Source organism: Poecilia reticulata, chromosome 7, assembly GCF_904066995.2.
Source record: "Poecilia reticulata chromosome 7, P_reticulata-male-v2, whole genome shotgun sequence".
In the NCBI taxonomy this organism is placed as follows: Eukaryota; Metazoa; Chordata; class Actinopteri; order Cyprinodontiformes; family Poeciliidae; genus Poecilia; species Poecilia reticulata.
In genome coordinates, this window is record NC_088836.1 from 29,556,476 (window position 1) to 29,575,803 (window position 19,328).

The 19,328-nt window shown below is 37.7% G+C and overlaps 1 protein-coding gene across 1 annotated transcript in view; it reads left to right on the plus strand.

Moving 5' to 3' along the window:
- The window catches only part of atp9a (ATPase phospholipid transporting 9A), a 40,081-nt gene extending 27,756 nt beyond the window's left edge, over positions 1 to 12,325 (plus strand). The window contains exons 24-28 of the mRNA XM_008414566.3: positions 4,334 to 4,398; positions 4,562 to 4,670; positions 4,784 to 4,841; positions 7,949 to 8,152; positions 10,384 to 12,325. Of these exons, the coding sequence (XP_008412788.2) occupies positions 4,334 to 4,398; positions 4,562 to 4,670; positions 4,784 to 4,841; positions 7,949 to 8,152; positions 10,384 to 10,520 (573 nt within the window). The 3' untranslated portion in view covers positions 10,521 to 12,325. The remainder of the gene's footprint in view (positions 1 to 4,333; positions 4,399 to 4,561; positions 4,671 to 4,783; positions 4,842 to 7,948; positions 8,153 to 10,383) is intronic.
- Positions 12,326 to 19,328: the final 7,003 nt, after the last annotated feature.

The following is a 19,328-nucleotide window of genomic DNA, read 5'->3' on the forward strand; positions in this document are numbered from 1 at the left end:
AGAAAACATTTTAACCTCTGAATACAGAGGGTTGAAAAAAATTATGCAATCCCTTGAATTTCAGAACCACAAAATTTCACTGTAATTTAATTTTTGGGGTTTGATTTATTGCGGTTAACGAACAGAAGTGCTTATCTGTGAAATGGAAATAATACAGTACAGGTTTCTTCTGGTCTTTATTTTAACAACAGCCACTTACCACGCCATAAAGTCATAATGGGTCCCATTTACTGTTTTACAGACCATGTAGTGGGTACAGTAACATGTGAAGGAAGCTGCTTCAGCCAAATGGGACCAAACTGAACTGTTTACCCTACATTTGAAAAAATACTCTGCAAAAACACAAAATCTTAGAGTGTTTTTGGTTTAGTTTCTAGTGCAGATATCTTAATACTCTTGAAATAACACAAAACTAACTTTTCAGTAAGATATAGGAGCTTGTTTTAAATGAACAATTGCTTAATATAGGTAAAAAAACAACAACTTCTAGTTTCACTGGCTGATTATCTCACATATACAAGACATCAGTGGAAGTAGTACTATTTTTAACCAGTATTAAGAAATTATTGACTTAAAACAAACTCCTATAACTTGCTAAGAAGTTACTTGAAAGTTAGTTTTGTCTTATTTCAAGTGTGCTAAGATATTTGCACTAGAAAGTGGACCAAAAGTTCTTGGTAAGACTTTGTGCTTTTGTAGTGGGAGAAAACATTTTGTCTCATTATGGACTTTTTCATCCACATGGTCAAACGTATCATTGGCAGTGAGGGGACCGCTTTTCTCAGCAGTTAAGTTCTTAGGAAGATGGATGGAGCAATTTATTTATTTATTTAAATTTTTAAACAGGAAAAGATGAAAAGAAAACGGACTTCGATTTGCAGAACATGGAAGAAACACAAAGATATCCAACATCACATCGTATAAATATACACTGCAGACATACAGACACAACAATTTACAAAATAGTAAACACTTAACAGTGATTGCAAAAGAAGATGTTTAACAGATGAGGATTCCTAAAAGGTGCCGGTAGACTGCATGTAGAAAAATAATTTGTGGAGTTTTTAAAGACTGATATAGTGGTGGGCATTTATCGTATCATTTTCTTTTCACAATACGATTTTGGTTTATTGTTGTCACAATAAATTCCATCCATCCATTTTCTTGCACCCTTGTCCCTCAGTGGGGTCGGGAGGGTTGCTGGTGCCCATCTCCAGCTAACGTTCCGGGCGAGAGGCGGGGTTCACCCTGGACAGGTCGCCAGTCTGTCACAGGGCAACACAGAGATACACAGGACACACAACCATGCACACACACACTCACACCTAGGGAGAATTTAGAGAGACCAATTACAATAAATTCCAGTTAATGTTTAAAAAAAACCCTAAATTTGTATTTTTGGTACTTTTAGTTGTACTTTTTTCTCCACTGTTTAATAAAGGTATATCAATAAATATCAATGCATTTGAAAATGTGATTAAATGTGTGCATTTCAGTGATACAAATCATACTTTTTATGCGACTGGTGTCCTAAATGGGTTATGATTGCTGTGTCAGGTAGAAACAGCCATACATGCCTTTAAAAAAGTAATAAATAAATAGTTCTTAAAGTTATTTTTATCATTATCACAGTAGTATCACAAAATATTGTGATATCACCAGTGGTGGAGAAAGTACTCACAAAATTTACTTAAGTAAAAGTACAAATACACAGACCAAAATGTACTCAAGTAAAAGTCAAAGTACCATATTAACATTTTACTTAAGTAAAAGTAAAAAAGTACTGACTTTTAAAAATACTTAAGTATTAAAAGTAAAAGTACTTGCTGAATAGCCTAATTGCTAATATCATTAAGTGTACCAATCGTATTTAATTTTAATAGATCAGTAATGTGTCATTTTAATGAACAATGCCACAGATAAAGCATGTTTTTATTGTGTTTACTCTGTAACATAGTTTAGACTTAGATATGTGATTCTATGCACCATAATTTCAGGGATGGAAACTTCTTGTCTCCTGTCCTAACATAGCATAAACTTCACTTTTTTTGCCACACATTTATTTTGAAAGAAATCCAACTGGCACAGGAGGACATGGAACCAAGGAGCCACGTAGCAGAGTTGTAGTCTAGACCACCGAACCCAAGACCAAATCAAAACCAGCACTCCGCGCTACATGACAATAACATTAAGTGCACCTATCAAAATTGCTTCTCAAATTGATCTGAAAGATTCACTTTCCCATAAAAACACCTAGATATTAAATACTTAGAGCTGAAATAAATTTAACCAGTATCAATTCAAACTCTTCTTCATTCTGTTTTGCTTTCATCTCTGTGCCACAATCCACAGAGGTCTCCTGCCATCCCTAAAAATATAACACCCTGGGCGGTTGCCCATATTGCCAATGTCAGAAATAATAATTGTCTGCACCATTAAACATAGCAATTAACAACACTCAACTATGAACACTGTCCAAGGCCCAATAAGCAAGAAGTAACCAAGCAGGAGGAGCACCGTGACTGTTCTCATCCTCCCTCCTGCTGCAACGTCTGCCACCATGACAGGTGCCGAAAACAAAGAGCAATGAGCATGCTCTGTGTTCCTACGTTCTTGTTTTATTTATTCGCCAATATAAAGATATTTTAATGAAATAAAATAGCTACTGCAGTGTACGCAGAGCATTACAAGAACAAAGAACGGCTCTCAGTGAGGCTTCAGCACTATAGGACTTTAGTCAAGATCCGTCCAGAAGAATCGGATCGTCCATGAATGTCATATTACTATATTGCACTTTGGTACCAGCGTTGTCCCATATATGCAACACCTCAGTCAACACCTCCACACAGTAATTCAAGCATGAGTGACAACTTTTTTTCATCGCAGAAAAAAAGTTGTACTAGCTGTACAACTTCAGTACAGCTAGCTTTGCTAGCATCACGTCCACAGAGCTTACCTTTCTTTAAGCTTTCCTTCCAAGTGACGTTAAAAATTGGACGAAGTCCAACCATCTGTGAAAGCGAAGCGCTGCTGATTTTACATGTCGCCATATCTTATGATTTATGCAGCGCTATTATATTACTCCCGCTCAGAGGAAACCACTGCGCATGTCTGGAGCTCCGCGTGCGAGTAAAGGTGGAGCCGATGGGTGACAACAGACACTAAGTCACGTTATTGCTTGGATTTTACGGCGCCACCTTAAATCCCCCAATTTAACATTTTAACGGGGGAAAAAAGCGCAACGCGACTTGGATGTAACGAGTAACGCGACAGTTTGTAGAAATGTAGTGAAGTAGAAAGTACAGATACTTACTGTAAAATGTAGTGGAGTAAAAGTAGAAAGTATCCATTATTAAATCTACTTAAGTAAAGTACAGATACACAAAAATTGTACTTAAGTACAGTAACGAAGTACTTGTACTTCGTTACTTCCCACCACTGGATATCACCATATCACCTGCACCGAGCTGGTAATGGCAAGTATTTGATTTTTAACAGACCTAGTTGAGCGAGTGACCATTTCCAATGCTGGAAGTGAACCTGGTTTGGAGGCTGCAAAAGAATACAAATGCACACCACACTTTTTAGTTTTCTGTTTGTAAATATAAAAAACAAAGTATGATTTTTCTTCTGATTCAAAATTGCCTGCTTTGCCTTGACACATATAGTCTCAATAGAAAACAATAGTTTGTGGTTGTTCACATGGAGCGTCGGCCTTTGCAAGGCGTGTAAATAGAAATCTTGTCTGTCCAAAAATAAATCTGCATACCTACAGACAGACAGGCAAATGTCTCTGGGCTTGTCATGGGAAGGTGGGGTGGACGATGACTCATAGGACGCAGGCAGTGGTGCCCTTCTGAGACAGCATTCCCATGTCCCAGTCCAAACTCAGCCCCCAATCTGGAGGGACATCCCATGACTCACTGGACCATGGACTTTATGGCTTTTAGGAGGCTTTTCTCCACCTCCCTCAGATTAAAAACGACCACAGATGGAAGCTGAATGTTTGGTTGGCAGCTCGGCACTGGAATCATTCATCTCCCAAGTTTAACTGAGAGGCTTGAATCGGTTAGTGTTTATTAGTTCCCTGCAGCTGTGGTGGGGGGAGGTATAAAATGTATACACCTGCTTCTGAATGCTCCCATCTGATTTAGTTTTTACAAAGCTGTCTAAATGTTATGAAACACATTTCTTTTGATTTGTATGTTAAAAATAACTCGGGGAAATTTTCTCACATTCCTGTTCCCAACTCGCGGCCATTTAGCAAACATTAAGCGAAATAAAAAGGAATACAACTGAGTATTTGTTTTCTGCTTTTTCTCTGTTTCTGCAGGCTGTTTTCTCCTCTGTTTTCTACTTTGCTTCAGTCCCGCTCTACCAGGGATTTCTGATTATTGGGTGAGACATAAGCTCTCGGAGTACTGATGACTTATTAACAGAATATTTAGCTGACTTTGTTCCCTGGAATGTCCTCCTTTTTTTTTTTTTTTAACCCAAAAGGAAATCGGAGAAGAGGAAAAAGTGAAATTATGATACATGTTTCGTAAATCTTCTGTTGCAGTTACTCCACCATCTACACCATGTTCCCCGTCTTTTCCCTGGTGTTGGATAAGGACGTTAAGTCGGAGGTTGCCATGCTTTACCCAGAGTTGTATAAAGATCTGTTGAAGGTATTGATGAATAACACTCTTTAAGTGTTGCTATGCAACTTTGTATTGTTGGTGACACAGAAACAAATGAGAAATTAGCTTTTTTCTCTTCTTCTTTTTCTTTACTTCCACAGGGCCGACCGCTGTCTTTCAAGACTTTTCTAATTTGGGTCCTTATAAGTATATATCAAGGTAAAATTGAATAGTTTGACGACTTGATTTTCTATGAAAATCCTCACTGAAGTTTTTTTTACATTTTGTCACTGTACAACTAGCAATGCACTGATCCACTTTTTTCATTTCCGATACAATAACGATATCTGAAGTTTAGAATGGACTGATACGATACGGTACTGATATTGATATCGGATTGATGCATCTCTAATTACAACTACAAGATCTGTTGTCTTTTGTAGTGCGTCTCTACCAGTATCAATATTTAAGTGTTGGTACTGAATCCTGATTTGATTTCAGTCTGTACTTTGACTGGACCATTCTAACACATGAATATGTGCTTTGAGTTTGACTCCTGGTTTAGGGGAGGATGGCTCTGTCTTGCTCAAACCTGGAAAGAGTACAAATATAATGTACTTGAGTAAAAGTTGCTTTGACAAACATTTTACTGAAATACAAGGAAAGTTACTCAAATAAAAGTAAGAAATACCTCATTAAAGTAAAATTTACTTAGTCACATTTTTTATCTTAATACTAACCAATCCGAATGAGTAATGATATTTTTTCTGGTATTTTTATTCATTAACTGATATGATTTCAGTTGTAACTGAGTGAAATTCTTTACTCAAATCAAACTGAAGTAAAAGTAACAATTCAGGTTTTATAAACGACTTGAAGAAAAGGCAAAGTACAGACAAGTTGTTCTTAACTACAGTGACATGAGTAAATGTAACTAGTTACTTTCCACCCCTAGTTTTCCTGTGGAGATCTCCAATATATGAAATGAGAATTTTGCTACAATAAAAGTGACAAATATCCTCGCAGTCTTTTTAGTAACATATCTGTCACTGCCAGCACAGATGCCAATATTGGTCCAGCAATGAAACTTACCCATTAATAAACTTAAGTACATCAGTGTGTATAATTGTAGCACAAATTAATACACAAAAGAAATGATGTTTATACATTCCCTAATGGAACCAACAGTGAAAAAACTGTAGTTGCACAACAAAGCTGATGATCCGAATCAAACTGTCAGTTTTGGAGGTTTTATTACGATCATTTTATTTTCTCCTGACAATAAACGAAGCAATAAATGCTCCTCCCTAGTTTGCGGTTGTGCCCTACTCTCAGGACGGCTCAACCAGAGCTGAGTGAGATGTTCGAAGCGTAGAGTTTTGTTTTAGAATTTAGCGCCGCTTTAAACTTTTCTACAGCCTTCTTCCTTCATGGGGTTTCTTCCTCACTGGGCAAGAGACATTTATTTGTGGTGCATATTTTGGCAACGAGACAATCCAAAGAACTTGACATGATGGAAACATGGGACTACAGGCTGAAATAAAATAATGATATTTTAGTTAATATTAATGTTCTTACTGGTTTGCAAGCAGTGGCTCTTTGTTTGAAACATCTGGTTGTCAATTTTTAACCAAATTGCTAAGGTGTCTTTGTGGAAAGTACAATGATATAATACAGTTTTTTGATGATTTAATTGAATTTCCATAAAAGACTAACACTAAAAGTACCAATGATATTTTTTTGTCTTTTTGTGATTTTCTTGAAAACTGAGATTTTTTCTTTGTATTTTCCACTACTATCAACTTATCGTAGAAAAACCAAATCCATCATTTTTTTCTGAAAAATGCAATTCATTGTGTTTTTGCTATAAGTTGTAGATATTTTGTTTTGTTTTTGTAAAATACAAAAAGTCAGGTAACATTTGCGACTCTGTTATTTAGCTGGACTAAGGCCAAAAATGTCTCTTTGGAGAGTAAAAGGTCACACTTTGACTCCATAAGCTGACTTCTCAATGCAGTTGTTTGCTGTGAATTTATTTAGGCCTATCGGAGTAAACGGGCATGAACACATCTGAATGCAGCAGTTTTCAGGTTTTTAATTTTATGAAATGAAAGCCATATATAATATCCCTTTTTCTGTAGTTCTGTTACTCTAACAGAATCTTGATGAGAATAATTTTAATTTACGATATACATGTGGAAGGTTTGTTGGAGTATGTGGCTGTGTACTTATCCAGTTGGCTTTTGGTGTTTTAAAAACATCAGACGGTAGAAAATGTTGAAGTTCAGGTAGGCTGAGGCTGTTTCTACCAAACGGCTGCATCGCTCTACCTTAATCACCCAACAACCCACACACTTTGAAAGCAGAGGGAAGTTTCCGACACGCACCATTAGCCATGAAAAGCTGTTTACCGTCGCTTACTGAGCTACACCCTGAAAGTTTTTATCCATTTCTAACAAAACAGGAGTTTCCCTTTTTACCAGTGGGCTTAAGCTTGTTTGCAAATCACTATTACAATTGCTTGAATAGAACAAAGCGAATATCAGAAAAAAAAAAAAAATTCAGCACTGTTTGTGTTTTGATTTGGATCATTTTAAAGGAGCTTGTTGGTTACCAGTGAAGAATGAATTATAAATGCATTTTCTGTTTTCCATTATTTTACTGCTGGGGATGTTTTACATTCCATGTTTTAAAATGTCATATTAGTGTTTTTACAAAACCAATCTGCTCCTGTAGACTTTATTTTTATATGTGAATAAAATCTGATCACATAACGCATATTGGGTAAAAATGTCAGACCTTCTGCTGACCTCTACCTCATATGTAGTTAAGAAACTTTATCTAAATCTGAGTTTCTGCTGTTGGATATTTTTTAACATCATTGTTCAGGAACCTAGAAACTGGTTTTGCTCCAGATAATTATTCAAATAGAGCTTGATCTGGACTGCTGTCTGCCAATCAGAAAGCTCTACTATAAACGGGAACATTATTTTATAATTTTATTGGCACTAACGTTGGTGTCAGTTGATATTAGTCGTGTTTTTGAACATATTGGTATTGGTTCAATAAACAAAGCTGGGTTGATGTGAACAACCGATATTTATTTTGATCTCATTGCCATCTGTTACTTGCCGTTTATTTTTTCCCAAAGATGATAAAATGTTTAAGTGGTAAATCAGTTATCAGCTGTAACAGATTTGTAAATCAGCCCAAATTTTCACTTTTAGTAGTAATCATTCCCCCTTTTAATGAGTAAGAAATTAAGCAGCAACATTCCCAGAAGGTAGAAAGCAAAAGCAACGTTTTATTTGTGTTGTCATCCACAGGGAGCATCATCATGTACGGAGCCATGCTGCTCTTCGAGTCCGAGTTTGTTCACATCGTCGCCATTTCCTTCACCTCTCTGATTCTGACCGAGCTGCTGATGGTGGCCCTGACCGTTCAGACGTGGCACTGGCTCATGATAGTCGGCGAGCTCCTGAGTTTGGCGTGCTACATCGCTTCGCTCGTGTTCCTGCACGAATTCATAGGTGAGTAATGTCCTCATCGCTCCTGATTTCAGCTACTTCAAAGATGGATCGTTGTGTTCCAGAAAACAAAACAAAAGCCTGATATAATTTCACTGCAGACTGAATTGTGTTTTTCTGCTTTTGCTGGCCTTGAAATAGGACGTCAGCATGCAGCGGTATGATTGGGGGAGGGCTTGCTTTTTAACGGGTCTCCTGTGTGCAGTAAACTGTGGAATTAGCAGGTCTAGAGGTGAATGTATTGACAATATGACCCGGCGTGTCTCAGGCATTCTGTAGCATCAAAGAGGAAATGCCACCAGTTTGGTTGGTTTCCTCTGAGCTGTGTTTTGAAAAAAATGCAATATAAACGCATTCATAATCGCAAAATGAGCATTTACATATATGTATTCTTTTTGGGAATAATCTCTCTCTATTTTGTTGTTTGTTGCCAAACTGTTAAGCATCTATTTACACCGGCCACCACAAAATAATCCAGTTTTGCTTTTTTCCCATATTAAGCGTCCTGTAATAGTGAATGCCCTGACCAAAAGCTCTCCAGGTTTTTATTTTCAGCTTTATGTGAGGCGTGGAGCTCCATTTTCAGCCTGAAATCTCGACCACTGAGGAGCATGACTGGCATGTGGTCAAGTTTACCCTTTCTGGGCTTTTTTTTTTTTTCTTCTCTGTTTTCTTCCCTCTTCAAGTCAGACTGAAATAGACTTTAGATGCTGTTTTGTTGCATGTGCAGTTTATACATTTTAACTGAGCTTTTTCCAATATTTCTTTCCCTTCCCTGCATATTAAGCTGTCTGGGTCAATGTCGTTCCCGCTGTGGGAGATTCCAAGGAAAAATAATAAAGACAAGAAGTTATTGTTGGTTAATTGTGAACATGCTCAGCAGTAAATGTTGCGCTCGTCTTATTGAGATAATTATGTTTTGAAACCCTTGTTGCCCTAATTAATGTCAGTGAGGCAAAATGCACAACATGCCCAGAGCTTAGTGTGGACAAACTATTCTTACTTTACTCAGTTACGTTACCAGATGTCATTTTGTCAGTTTGCTTTTAGGCCTTTAAATGTGATCAGCTTGTGTAAAAGGATTTGTTAACCTTACCTTGTGGTAAATGTAAATTACTGTACAACACATGCTGCGCATTATTATTCTGTCTACTAATTTTTACTTTTTTATTAATTCCTCTTAACAATTATTCACAGTTCAAAACACATGTCATGCATTTAAGGGATTTTTCCTGCAGAAAATGTTGCTGAACCCCATTGAAAACCTCATGACTATTCCACCAAATACGGATTTCTGAAAACTTCCTGAGTTAGAGTATTGTTGTTTCTAAATGAAAATGAATTTGTTCTCTTGCATTATTTGAAAACTGAATCTTTTTCATTATTTTGACCATTTTTCATTTCCTGCAAATAAGTACGAAATCTATGCTTGGAATTTCAGAAACACGTCAGTAGTTCATAGAATGAAAGAGCAATGTTCATTTTACTCAAACATATACCTATAAAAAGTAAAATCAGAAAAGCCTATTATTTAAAGTGGTCTCTTAAATGTTTCCACAATTTTTTTTAAAGCACTAGTGGCCTTTATTTGCAGCAGTTCAGACAGGAAATGAGGACAGAGAGGGAGGTCAGAGTGTAAAGAACAACTTTTAGCTAAAATGCGATAATAGAGAAAATGCTAAATTGCTGAGACCCTGAGTCCTTTAAATCAAAGCTAAAAACCTATTTGTTTATAGTTGCCTATTCTCTGAAATACAGTTGTTTTATCCTAGTTAAAGCGTCCAAACTATTTTCATCGTTTATCCATAACCTGTCACTTTATGTGCTGAAGTTGTTGGCGTGTAGAACAATAAATAGAGTCAGTGGTTACTGACTTCCGGTGAATAAAACCTCGGCCTCCCTATGTGTTCACATCCCGACCATACTATGGTTTCCATCGTGCTTCCAACTGTGTTACCAAAGAGACTCTTAAGCTCGTGTTTGCTGTCACTGTTACTAGTGCATTTAAAAAACCTACAGTAAACAATCTTAGCCTGGTGGCCCGCCAGGCTTATAGTACACTAGAGGAAACCCTGATACTTGCCTTCTTTATTCTTTATGTCTTTACATAAAGAATAACTGAGAGGTCTATTGTAAACTTTTAGTGTTTCATGAGGGTTGATGAAATCTTTAGCACTCAGAATTGCTGGCTTGTGCTCTTCATCAGTCTAACTTTGACTCTTCCTCTGTAACAGACGTGTACTTCATCACCACGGTGTCGTTCCTGTGGAAGGTGACCGCCATCACGCTGGTCAGCTGTCTGCCTCTGTACATCCTCAAGTACCTGCGCAGACGCTTCTCTCCACCCAGTTACTCCAAGTTGACCTCGTAAAAAAAATAAAAATAAAAAATAGAACAAACTCTCCTGCCACGTTTCCTGAAAAGAGAAATCCCACATCTTCACCTTTGCCAGGGATCCAAAGACACATTTTATTCCTTTTTAAATTCTGAAAAGCTCTCTGATGGGACAGATAGTTTACTAAAAGTGATAAAGCAGTGTTAATTGTGTTTGATGCATGGTTGATTGATGGGGTTCTCTGTGTGGTAAGCTCCTGCAGTAAGATTAAACTGACCTGATTCAACCAGTTTTATGAAACATTTATTATAAGTGATAAATTTTGCATTTAAAATGCCTTCAGGACAAAAATAGAAACATCCACACGCCACGAGACAAATGAAAGCTGCACACTCTGTTTCATACTGCTACCAGGAAAGGAGCAAGAAAAGTTGACATCTGGCTCTGAATTCCTGCCTAAGCAACACACCTACTTACTTAGAGAAAAAGTGAGATTGACGTAGATTTCTCTCAGGAGTTGATTCACGTTCTCCTCAAACAGCAACTCGTAATTCAAGGTTTAAAAGTCTAAAAGTGAGACGGTTTTACAACATGGGCTTTGCTAAACTGAGACATGATTAAACTTGCGTATTCGCTGATGCGTCACCCCCAAAGCTACAGCTCAGCACGACGGAGGTGGCAGTGTCTCCTTTTTTAGCACGACCTCTGGTGTCTGATGTTAAATCCGTCCCCGACGTCTTTGTTTGGACCGTGACTTGTTGGTATTTGTGGAGAGTGGTCCGAACGCCGGCGAGCCTCTCCGCCGACGTGCAGCCTGGCGGAGGGCTACACACAACCTCTAATGTGGCGGGCCGACTGCGGCCGCGCACTCAGCCCTGCATGATGACTCAAAGCCATAGCTGAAAATATACCCCAGTGACTGAGTCGCTGTCCTTGGGGGTCCCACACTGCAAAAACACAAAATCTCACAAATCATTTTTTTTCTCTGGTTTCTAGTGCAAATATTTTAGAACACTTAAAATAAACAAAACTACCTTGCTTGTAACCTTTCAGGAAGATATATGAGCATGTTTTAAGTCAACAATTCCTTAATATTGATGAAAAAAAATGCTAGTTCCACTGGAAGATTATTTCGCTTAGAACATGGTGTTTGTTATAGGTGAAATAATCTTCCAGTGGAACTAGTAATCATTTCATCAATATTAAGGAATTATTGACTTGACAGGCTCATATATCTTGCTGAAAATCTACTTTTTGTGTTATTTCAAGTGTCAAGATGTTTACACTAGAAACTGCACAAGAAATGCTTTGTAGGATTTTGTTTTCGCAGTTCATCTACTTTAACATCTGTGAGTTAACAAAAGGGATCAAAAAATTACTAACACTGCACTTTAACAGAAGCTAATGTGATGCTAAGCACCTCAGATTCATTTCACCCATGTTGTGATGAACTGTAAATATTTCCCAGCTATCAGTAACATGGCCACAAGTCGTTTATAACGTATTTATTTTGCGTGTTTAAAGAAAAGGGGAACGAAGCATGAGGCTTTGTACAAACTGTGCCATCTTGAGTCTTTTCTTTTTGCTATGTAGGACTGGATTTTTTTTTATTATTTGTACTAAAACCTGAATTCTTTAAACTGTTTGCACATTTTTAACTTCTCTGGAATATTTTTATGTTAAAGTGTAAAGCATTAATTATGCTAAAAATGGTTTGCTTGTACATGCAAAGCTTATGTTTTATTTAATTTTATTGATTGCACTCAAGGGAACGGAACAAAAAAAACTGAAATGTGCTGATGTCAATATTGTGATCATTAATAAATGTGGGTTTTTCTTGCTGTTTTTGTGGATGATTTGATCTTTTTATATTTTATTTATCTTTTTATTTTTCACTTATTCATGTAAATTACATTTAAGTAAAAGTATATATCAATATTCAGTTTGGATTTAATGAACCAAGTGAAAGTAGCTCATCATTGTGAGATGGATGGAAATGAGAAATTATTTCTAAGGTTTTATGTATTTCTAAGGGTTTATGTATTTCTAAGGGTTTATAATGATTTAAATCTGGGGTGTCCAAACTTTTTGTCACCTGAGCCAAAATCGTCAAGTCTAAGAACTTAAAAAAATGGGCCTAAAAAATGTTATACTTTTCACAATTCAAAACACCAAATTATAAGAGTTACCACTTTTTGTTTACTTACAATAAACTAAGCATGCAATATTTTAGTTAAATATATAAATCAATTGTTTTACAGGGAGGGGATGTGTAAATTGTTGAACATCTGAAACTTATAGATGATTGGTCTTGTTTACATTAATACAAGAAAGAAAATTATGGAAAAATAACAAAATAAATCTACATTTAGCCTCCTCTAAGCTGATCTGTTAGCTCCTGAATCTGCTTCAGAGTAGATTCTCTTTCGCAATGAAATCAACAAGTAGAAACCCTGATTATTTTCAATTTATTTGCAATAATTTTATCCTCATTAAGAATAAAAAGCCTCCATCTGCATAAACCACGTGTGAACTTGGCAAAACAAATCTGTACTAATCTTGAATTGCAGTTTAAAGCCACAAAATAAACGCCAGTCCAGGGGCCTAGAATGGCCCCCAGTCCACACTTTGGACACCCCTGTTTTATTTGAAACAATGAATTTCAAGGAAGAAATGTCTACATTCACCTGGACCTTGTAGAGAATGCTTAAGGTGGTTTAATTGTTTTTTTTGTGTGTGTTTTTTTTAACCTACCATTGGTAACCATGAGTAACCAAACCTGGTAGCTTCACAGCATGCTTTAACTAGTTGAGGTCTTGTTCACAGATGAGAGAACAATGAAACGGGGATCCATAGGTGGACTGTTGTGGTGAGAAAGAGCTGAGCCAACAGGTTTAGATAAGCTTTCAACCATCCAGCTACCGAAGCTGCAAAGGAACATTTGACTAAATATTCATGATATATATGTGGATTAAAGAAAATCCACAATAAATTCAGTTTGTTCTAAAATCCTTTGCAGTTGTAATTGTTCCACCTCAGTTTAGATTCAGCTGAGAGTCTAGAAAACAGAACCGCATATTTTAAAGCCATAGAAGCATGCTATGTGACGGATATTAGAAAATGTTTCTTTTCTGAACCTCTTCACAATGATTGCATCCTGCAGCCAGGTTTGCGCTGACACCATGTCAACAACAGTTCCTGTGCAGAAGCTGCTCCTTTTAATCTGATTCCCCTTCAGTTTGTGATGAGGTGTGAGTTACAGATGACGGCGGAGCAGAGCGAGGAGGCTGGATGCTTGGCTTTCTCTCACCAGAGGAGGGAGGCACCGGTGCCAAGAGATTTGGTCTGAATCATCTTCAGCACTTAGGCTGTGCATTTCTTAAATTTACTGTGAACTATAAAAAAACGATTAATATCTTGTATTCCTTTATGTTGATAGAAAATCTCTCCATTAAACTTATGATTTGTTGGAAGAAGTGGTTTGGAAAGAAAAGTGCTGATGCTTGCATTGCTTTTTTAGCCAGGAGGGGATTGAGGTTCAGTTTGATTTGCAGCCATAAAACCTCCTCTTTTTTCAATGCACTCAAAATATTTCCTGTTTTCATTAATACTAGACTGTCCTTTTTGCTTCCCTTTCTTCCACTGATGAAATGCATATTTTTATCACTAACAGACGCTACAGAAGTAAATCAGTCCATGAAAATAAGAATGTCACTCCAGGATCAACAGAGCTAACAAGAATATTCTGGGGTTTTTCTCTTGTCTTCAGGGCAGCTATGAAGACATAGCAGTGATTTCTGCTGACTTGAACCAGCAGAAATCACTGGTTCAAGTCAAAGTGATTTCTGCAATTTACTTTCCCTTTTACATGCATATGGTTTTCAAACTTCAAATAAAAGCAAATTATGGCTGTTTTGTAGCATATTTTGTCTAATTATCGCAATCTTGGTGTATTTTATCTCCAACACTTTAAGAAGGGAATCTATTTTTCCAGCTTGGAAACATCATGTCAGGTTTTCAGTAGAACGGCGTAAAAAAGAGAGGCAGATTATCATGAAGCTGCTTCAGAACGCATCACCCACTGTCACAACAGCCAGCGTGCATTACGGCTTGGAAACATGTTGCTAACAAAGGCTGGAAAAAATCCTAAAGCATTTTTAATCCTGAGCTCATTTTGATCTGATCAGAGTAAAGGGGGGAAAGTAACATAAAGGAAACAACACTGTTGAAGTCTGCCTCTAAACCTGCAGAAAGAGACAAAAAACGATGACTGAAGAGGTTAAAACACGGTAACAGTTGTCAAACATGGCGCTGATCCTGCTGGTTTGTTTGACTACAAGTTGGAAACTTAAACTGATTTAGGCCAAACACTCAGCCTGTGTTATGCCAGGACCTTGTTGATGGATACAAAGGATTAGACACGTCTGTCCAAATATTAGAGGCAGATGTGTTTATAATATGACACTATGTGAATTAAAGAAAAAAAGAGAATAAAATCCATGATTCGCATGCTTTATTAAAATCATTTGTGTTCCATTCTGAAAGACATTGGAGTTATTTATCTTAAATGCAATTCTCAAAAGATTTGAAAAGGTGGTTGCCATCAGATACTGGGTCACCTGGGTCAGGGAAGCCCTGGTAGGAGGACCTACGTGTTGGAGCATGTATGATCCAAACGCCCCCTCAATGCAGCCTGCATAGATGCAGAAAGATGTTTTGACATAACAGAAACCGCTGAAGAGAGACGTGGAATGACACCAAATAACGAACAAGCCGCTGCAAACGAATTGTTTACTACACAGTCTTATTGCTCTGTGTAAACACTGGATTTTAGCAGCGACAAGCCCTTCACAAAGGCATTGCAAAGCATGAACACACACCCTCCTCTGGCTCTATTTATAGCTCAATGGGCCTGGAATGCTTTGATTTGTCTTAACACCCACAAGTCTTAAAAAAGCACTGGGAATGTGCTTCCCTCCCTGTCCCTATGATCCCAGATGATACCAGTTAATGCCTCCAAACCCAATTTAACAAAGCCGCCCACAGCACTTAAAGACGGCCTGGATTAGATCCATCTTTTTCCCCCTCGATTTGAGTAAAAGAGGACACGGGTGTGTTGAGATTGTGGAGGCTGAAACGCAGGCGGTTGTTGTTGTGAATATAGTTGTAATGGGAGGGGTCAGCATTGCTTTCAGCTGAAATGCTGAATAGGGTTATTTTAGTTTGTTTTGACTACCAAATATAACCTCTGTGCATCCATTCTGAGCTGATTATACATGCAGAGTGATGGTGCAGTTTTGAAATACAGCGAGGCTGAAATGGAAACCTGAATACGACCCAATGAAAAAAACAGCGTTGACAAGTGGAGGTGGTTCAATTTCATGGGTTTGTACCCACCAAGGAACACCCTATTATTTTGTGTGCCGTGACACTGAAACTAAACTGCAAACATTCTGGATCTTGTTAAGTGAAAAAGAAGGTCCTCTTGGCTGCGGATGCAAGCACTTTCTATGTTGGTGGAACCTATTAGGGCATTTATAAAATTTGGAAAAAGAAGAGACATATTTTCCAGAGATCTCAGCTTGTGGCAGGAAGGAAATAGATTCCTTATTGCACAATTACGTGCCACCGCCGCCCAAACTAAAACCATGTCAGCAAGTCCAAGCTGCCACCGTAATGCCCTTTGATGAACTGTTCAGAAGTCTGTGATCAGACTGATCGTGTTGTGTTGACAAGGACACTGTTTCTTGAATTTTGCTTCACATTGGAAACATTTTCATTTATCCGAATGGCATCATCCATGTGTTTAAAACTCAGGCATCGCTCCAGGTGGAATGGATAACTTTTGACCGTCTTAGTGTGACTCAGGAAGTTCAGACCTTGAATTTCTTCTGTTATTATGTTTTCTGTGCTATTGTTCACTTGTACGCAGATGATATTGTGTTATAGTGCTCCCCTACTATTCACAGTTAAGAAATGTCTAAATAATTTGCACAATGTAACATTTGTTTTAAATGCCAACAAAACAAGGCATTTAAAACAATGCCTTGTTTTAAATGCATTTAAATACATGTAGTGAACAATGAATTTTGATGGTCAACGGGAACAGACTTGATATTATTGTGTGTAAAGCATGTGTGTGAGACGAAACCGCTGAAGCGTTTGAGTTACCTGAAATGTCTCCACCGCCAAATCTATTGAGGCACAGAAGTAGAAAGTAGCTCCTGCTACAAGTAGGTCATTTCAACTTATAGGTGCATCAAGGTTTCACTCCCAAAGAAAATGAAAAACTTTTGAATCAAGGTAAAAAAAAACAAAAAACACAACAACAAACAAATCAGAGACACGACATCAGCCAAGTAAAATAAAAAGTAGACAATTAGGGTAATGGATTTCAGCTATTGGATGTCCTTATTGACCATAAAACGTGTCATATTTGTCAGCTTCTACTCAATACAGTTATGCAACATTGATTCATAGGTTATTTCTGATACACAGGGCTATTCTGGGTCTCCTTCCACTGTAGTTCTTAACCTGCACACATTAAAAACTATAGTAGAAAAAGAGTCAGTCTCTGTCATTTCTACAGTTTGCCATCCATCCATCCACTTCGGTCCATCTGGGGTCTTAAATGTGCTTCATAAACATGTTGACTGACTTATTTCTCACTAGATCATTCTAGGTCACAGGTGGTAAACTCTGGTTCTCAAGGGCCCATATCCTGCAACTTTGAGACATGTTTCTACTTCAACACGCTTTAATTGAATAATTAGGAATGAGAAAATGCTGAGAAAATACAGAAGCAGGAAAGACAATTGGATCTCAGAGGACAGTGTGTAAGGATTTGGTTTTCCTCTGTGTTAAGTTAGGTTTTTGTGTCGTTTTCAGTATATTGAGTCTTTGTGTTGTCTTGTCTACCCCTTGATTGTTCTCAGCTGTGTCTCCTTCCCTGATTACCCTCTGTGTATTTAATGCCACCATGTCATCCATGTTCTTTGGGGTCTTGTCTATCTGTCTTGTTGTATGTTCTGGTTTATGCCTGTTCCTTTGTGTTTCCAGTTTGCTACCAGTTGTTGAGCCTTAGACTTCTGCACTTTGTATTTCTGGATTTTACATGAAATCATCATTTCATTCCATAAGGCCTGACTCCGCTGCTTCAGCCTCACCTCATTCAACCGCAAATCATGACAAAATGTTAAATATAAGCTAATACTAAACACTAGAACATTTATAGCATTGGTTAACTGGCAATGTACTTCCCCTATAACATATTAATGAATACACTGAGTTCATTTATGATCACACTTGTTCTCAATTTAAAATCTTTACTAATTACATGTGTCATTTCCTGTTAATGTCAACGCTGATTCATAATATTTGTGTCTGTTTGTGGAGACACACCAACAGATTTTTCTCTCTAATGCTGAAATGAAAGCTGAGATAAGACCAGAAAGCATCACATTTAAAAGTTGACTCTTCTCTTTGCCTCTTGACTTTCTCTCCATGTGAAAGTTGGTCGTTTTCATATCAGACTCAAAGGATTTGCAATCCTTGTTCCTCGTGGAGAAGTGAAACGGGACAGAGCTTTGACCCAGACGGGTCTACCCCAATGAGCTGTTTTACAGTGACGGAAAATCCAACATGGGATGTCTGAAAAAGGAAAACCTCGACTGTCTGGACACTAGCAATTTTCCTTTCTCAAGCGGCTGCCGTGATCATTTTACTCATTCATCATTTGAGTTGCATAAGTGCTCTATAACTGCGGAGGAGTTTCCATCTGGTAGACTCGGCTGCTGCGAGGTTCTCCCCAACATTTCGGGCTCCGGCCCCTGTGGTTTACACGCTCACTGCAGCAGCCCTGTTCGGTGCACCGTCTTACGCAGGCTCCCCTCGCTCGGACTAATCCATGCCTCAGTCTGACACAGATCCCCTGATTGCTTCCTTCAGTTCACACACTTCCTCACAGAAAAACCTGGGACTGAGAAAACAGACGTAAACTCAGGATCGGCCGCTGTGGTTAAAGCTGTGACAAAACAGATGCGGAGATTACTTCCAGTTCTGCTTGTGCGGCTCAGGCTGGGCTACACATGTTAGTGAGCCATTGTTTAGCTGCTTTTCTGGAATAGTCTGTTCTGGAAGCTGGATATAAAACTAAAGCCACATCAATATGTGATAACCTTATATAACAGAAACAAAACAAAAACAGAGCTGCTCAGTGCCTTGCAAAATGATTCAGATAGATAGATAGATAGATAGATAGATAGATAGATAGATAGATAGATAGATAGATAGATAGATAGATAGATAGATAGATAGATAGATAGATAGATAGATAGATAGATAGATAGATAGATAGATAGATAGATAGATAGATCGATCAATAACGTTCTCTTGTGGCCTTCAAAAGAATAATTTATACAGAGATATAAATCACATAAAAGTTCACTTTGTTTGTTAATTAGATGACTTATGAAAAATAAATATTTTATTTTGGGGTATCAAAGTAAAAGGGGGCTGAAAACAATGTACAGGATATTGCAGAATTGTATTTGTGAACGTGTAATATTCCTTCAGTTTCAGAATAATGTGTTGCTCTGGAGTATATGTATCTGATTAGGTGGAAAATTAAAAGAAATGTCACGTTAGGTGTGTTTGTTTGCAGCACTAAGCAGCTACGTTTTAAATCAAATGAAAAAAACACGGGCAAAACCTCCAGCTCAATCGGAAATGCCTTCATTCCCATTGAAAATCGGATTATACAACATTTTTTATGTGTCCTCTTCCTGGCTGGGGTCAGGTCTTGTTCAGGTTTTATTCCAGTCCAATTATTAAGATGATGTCCAA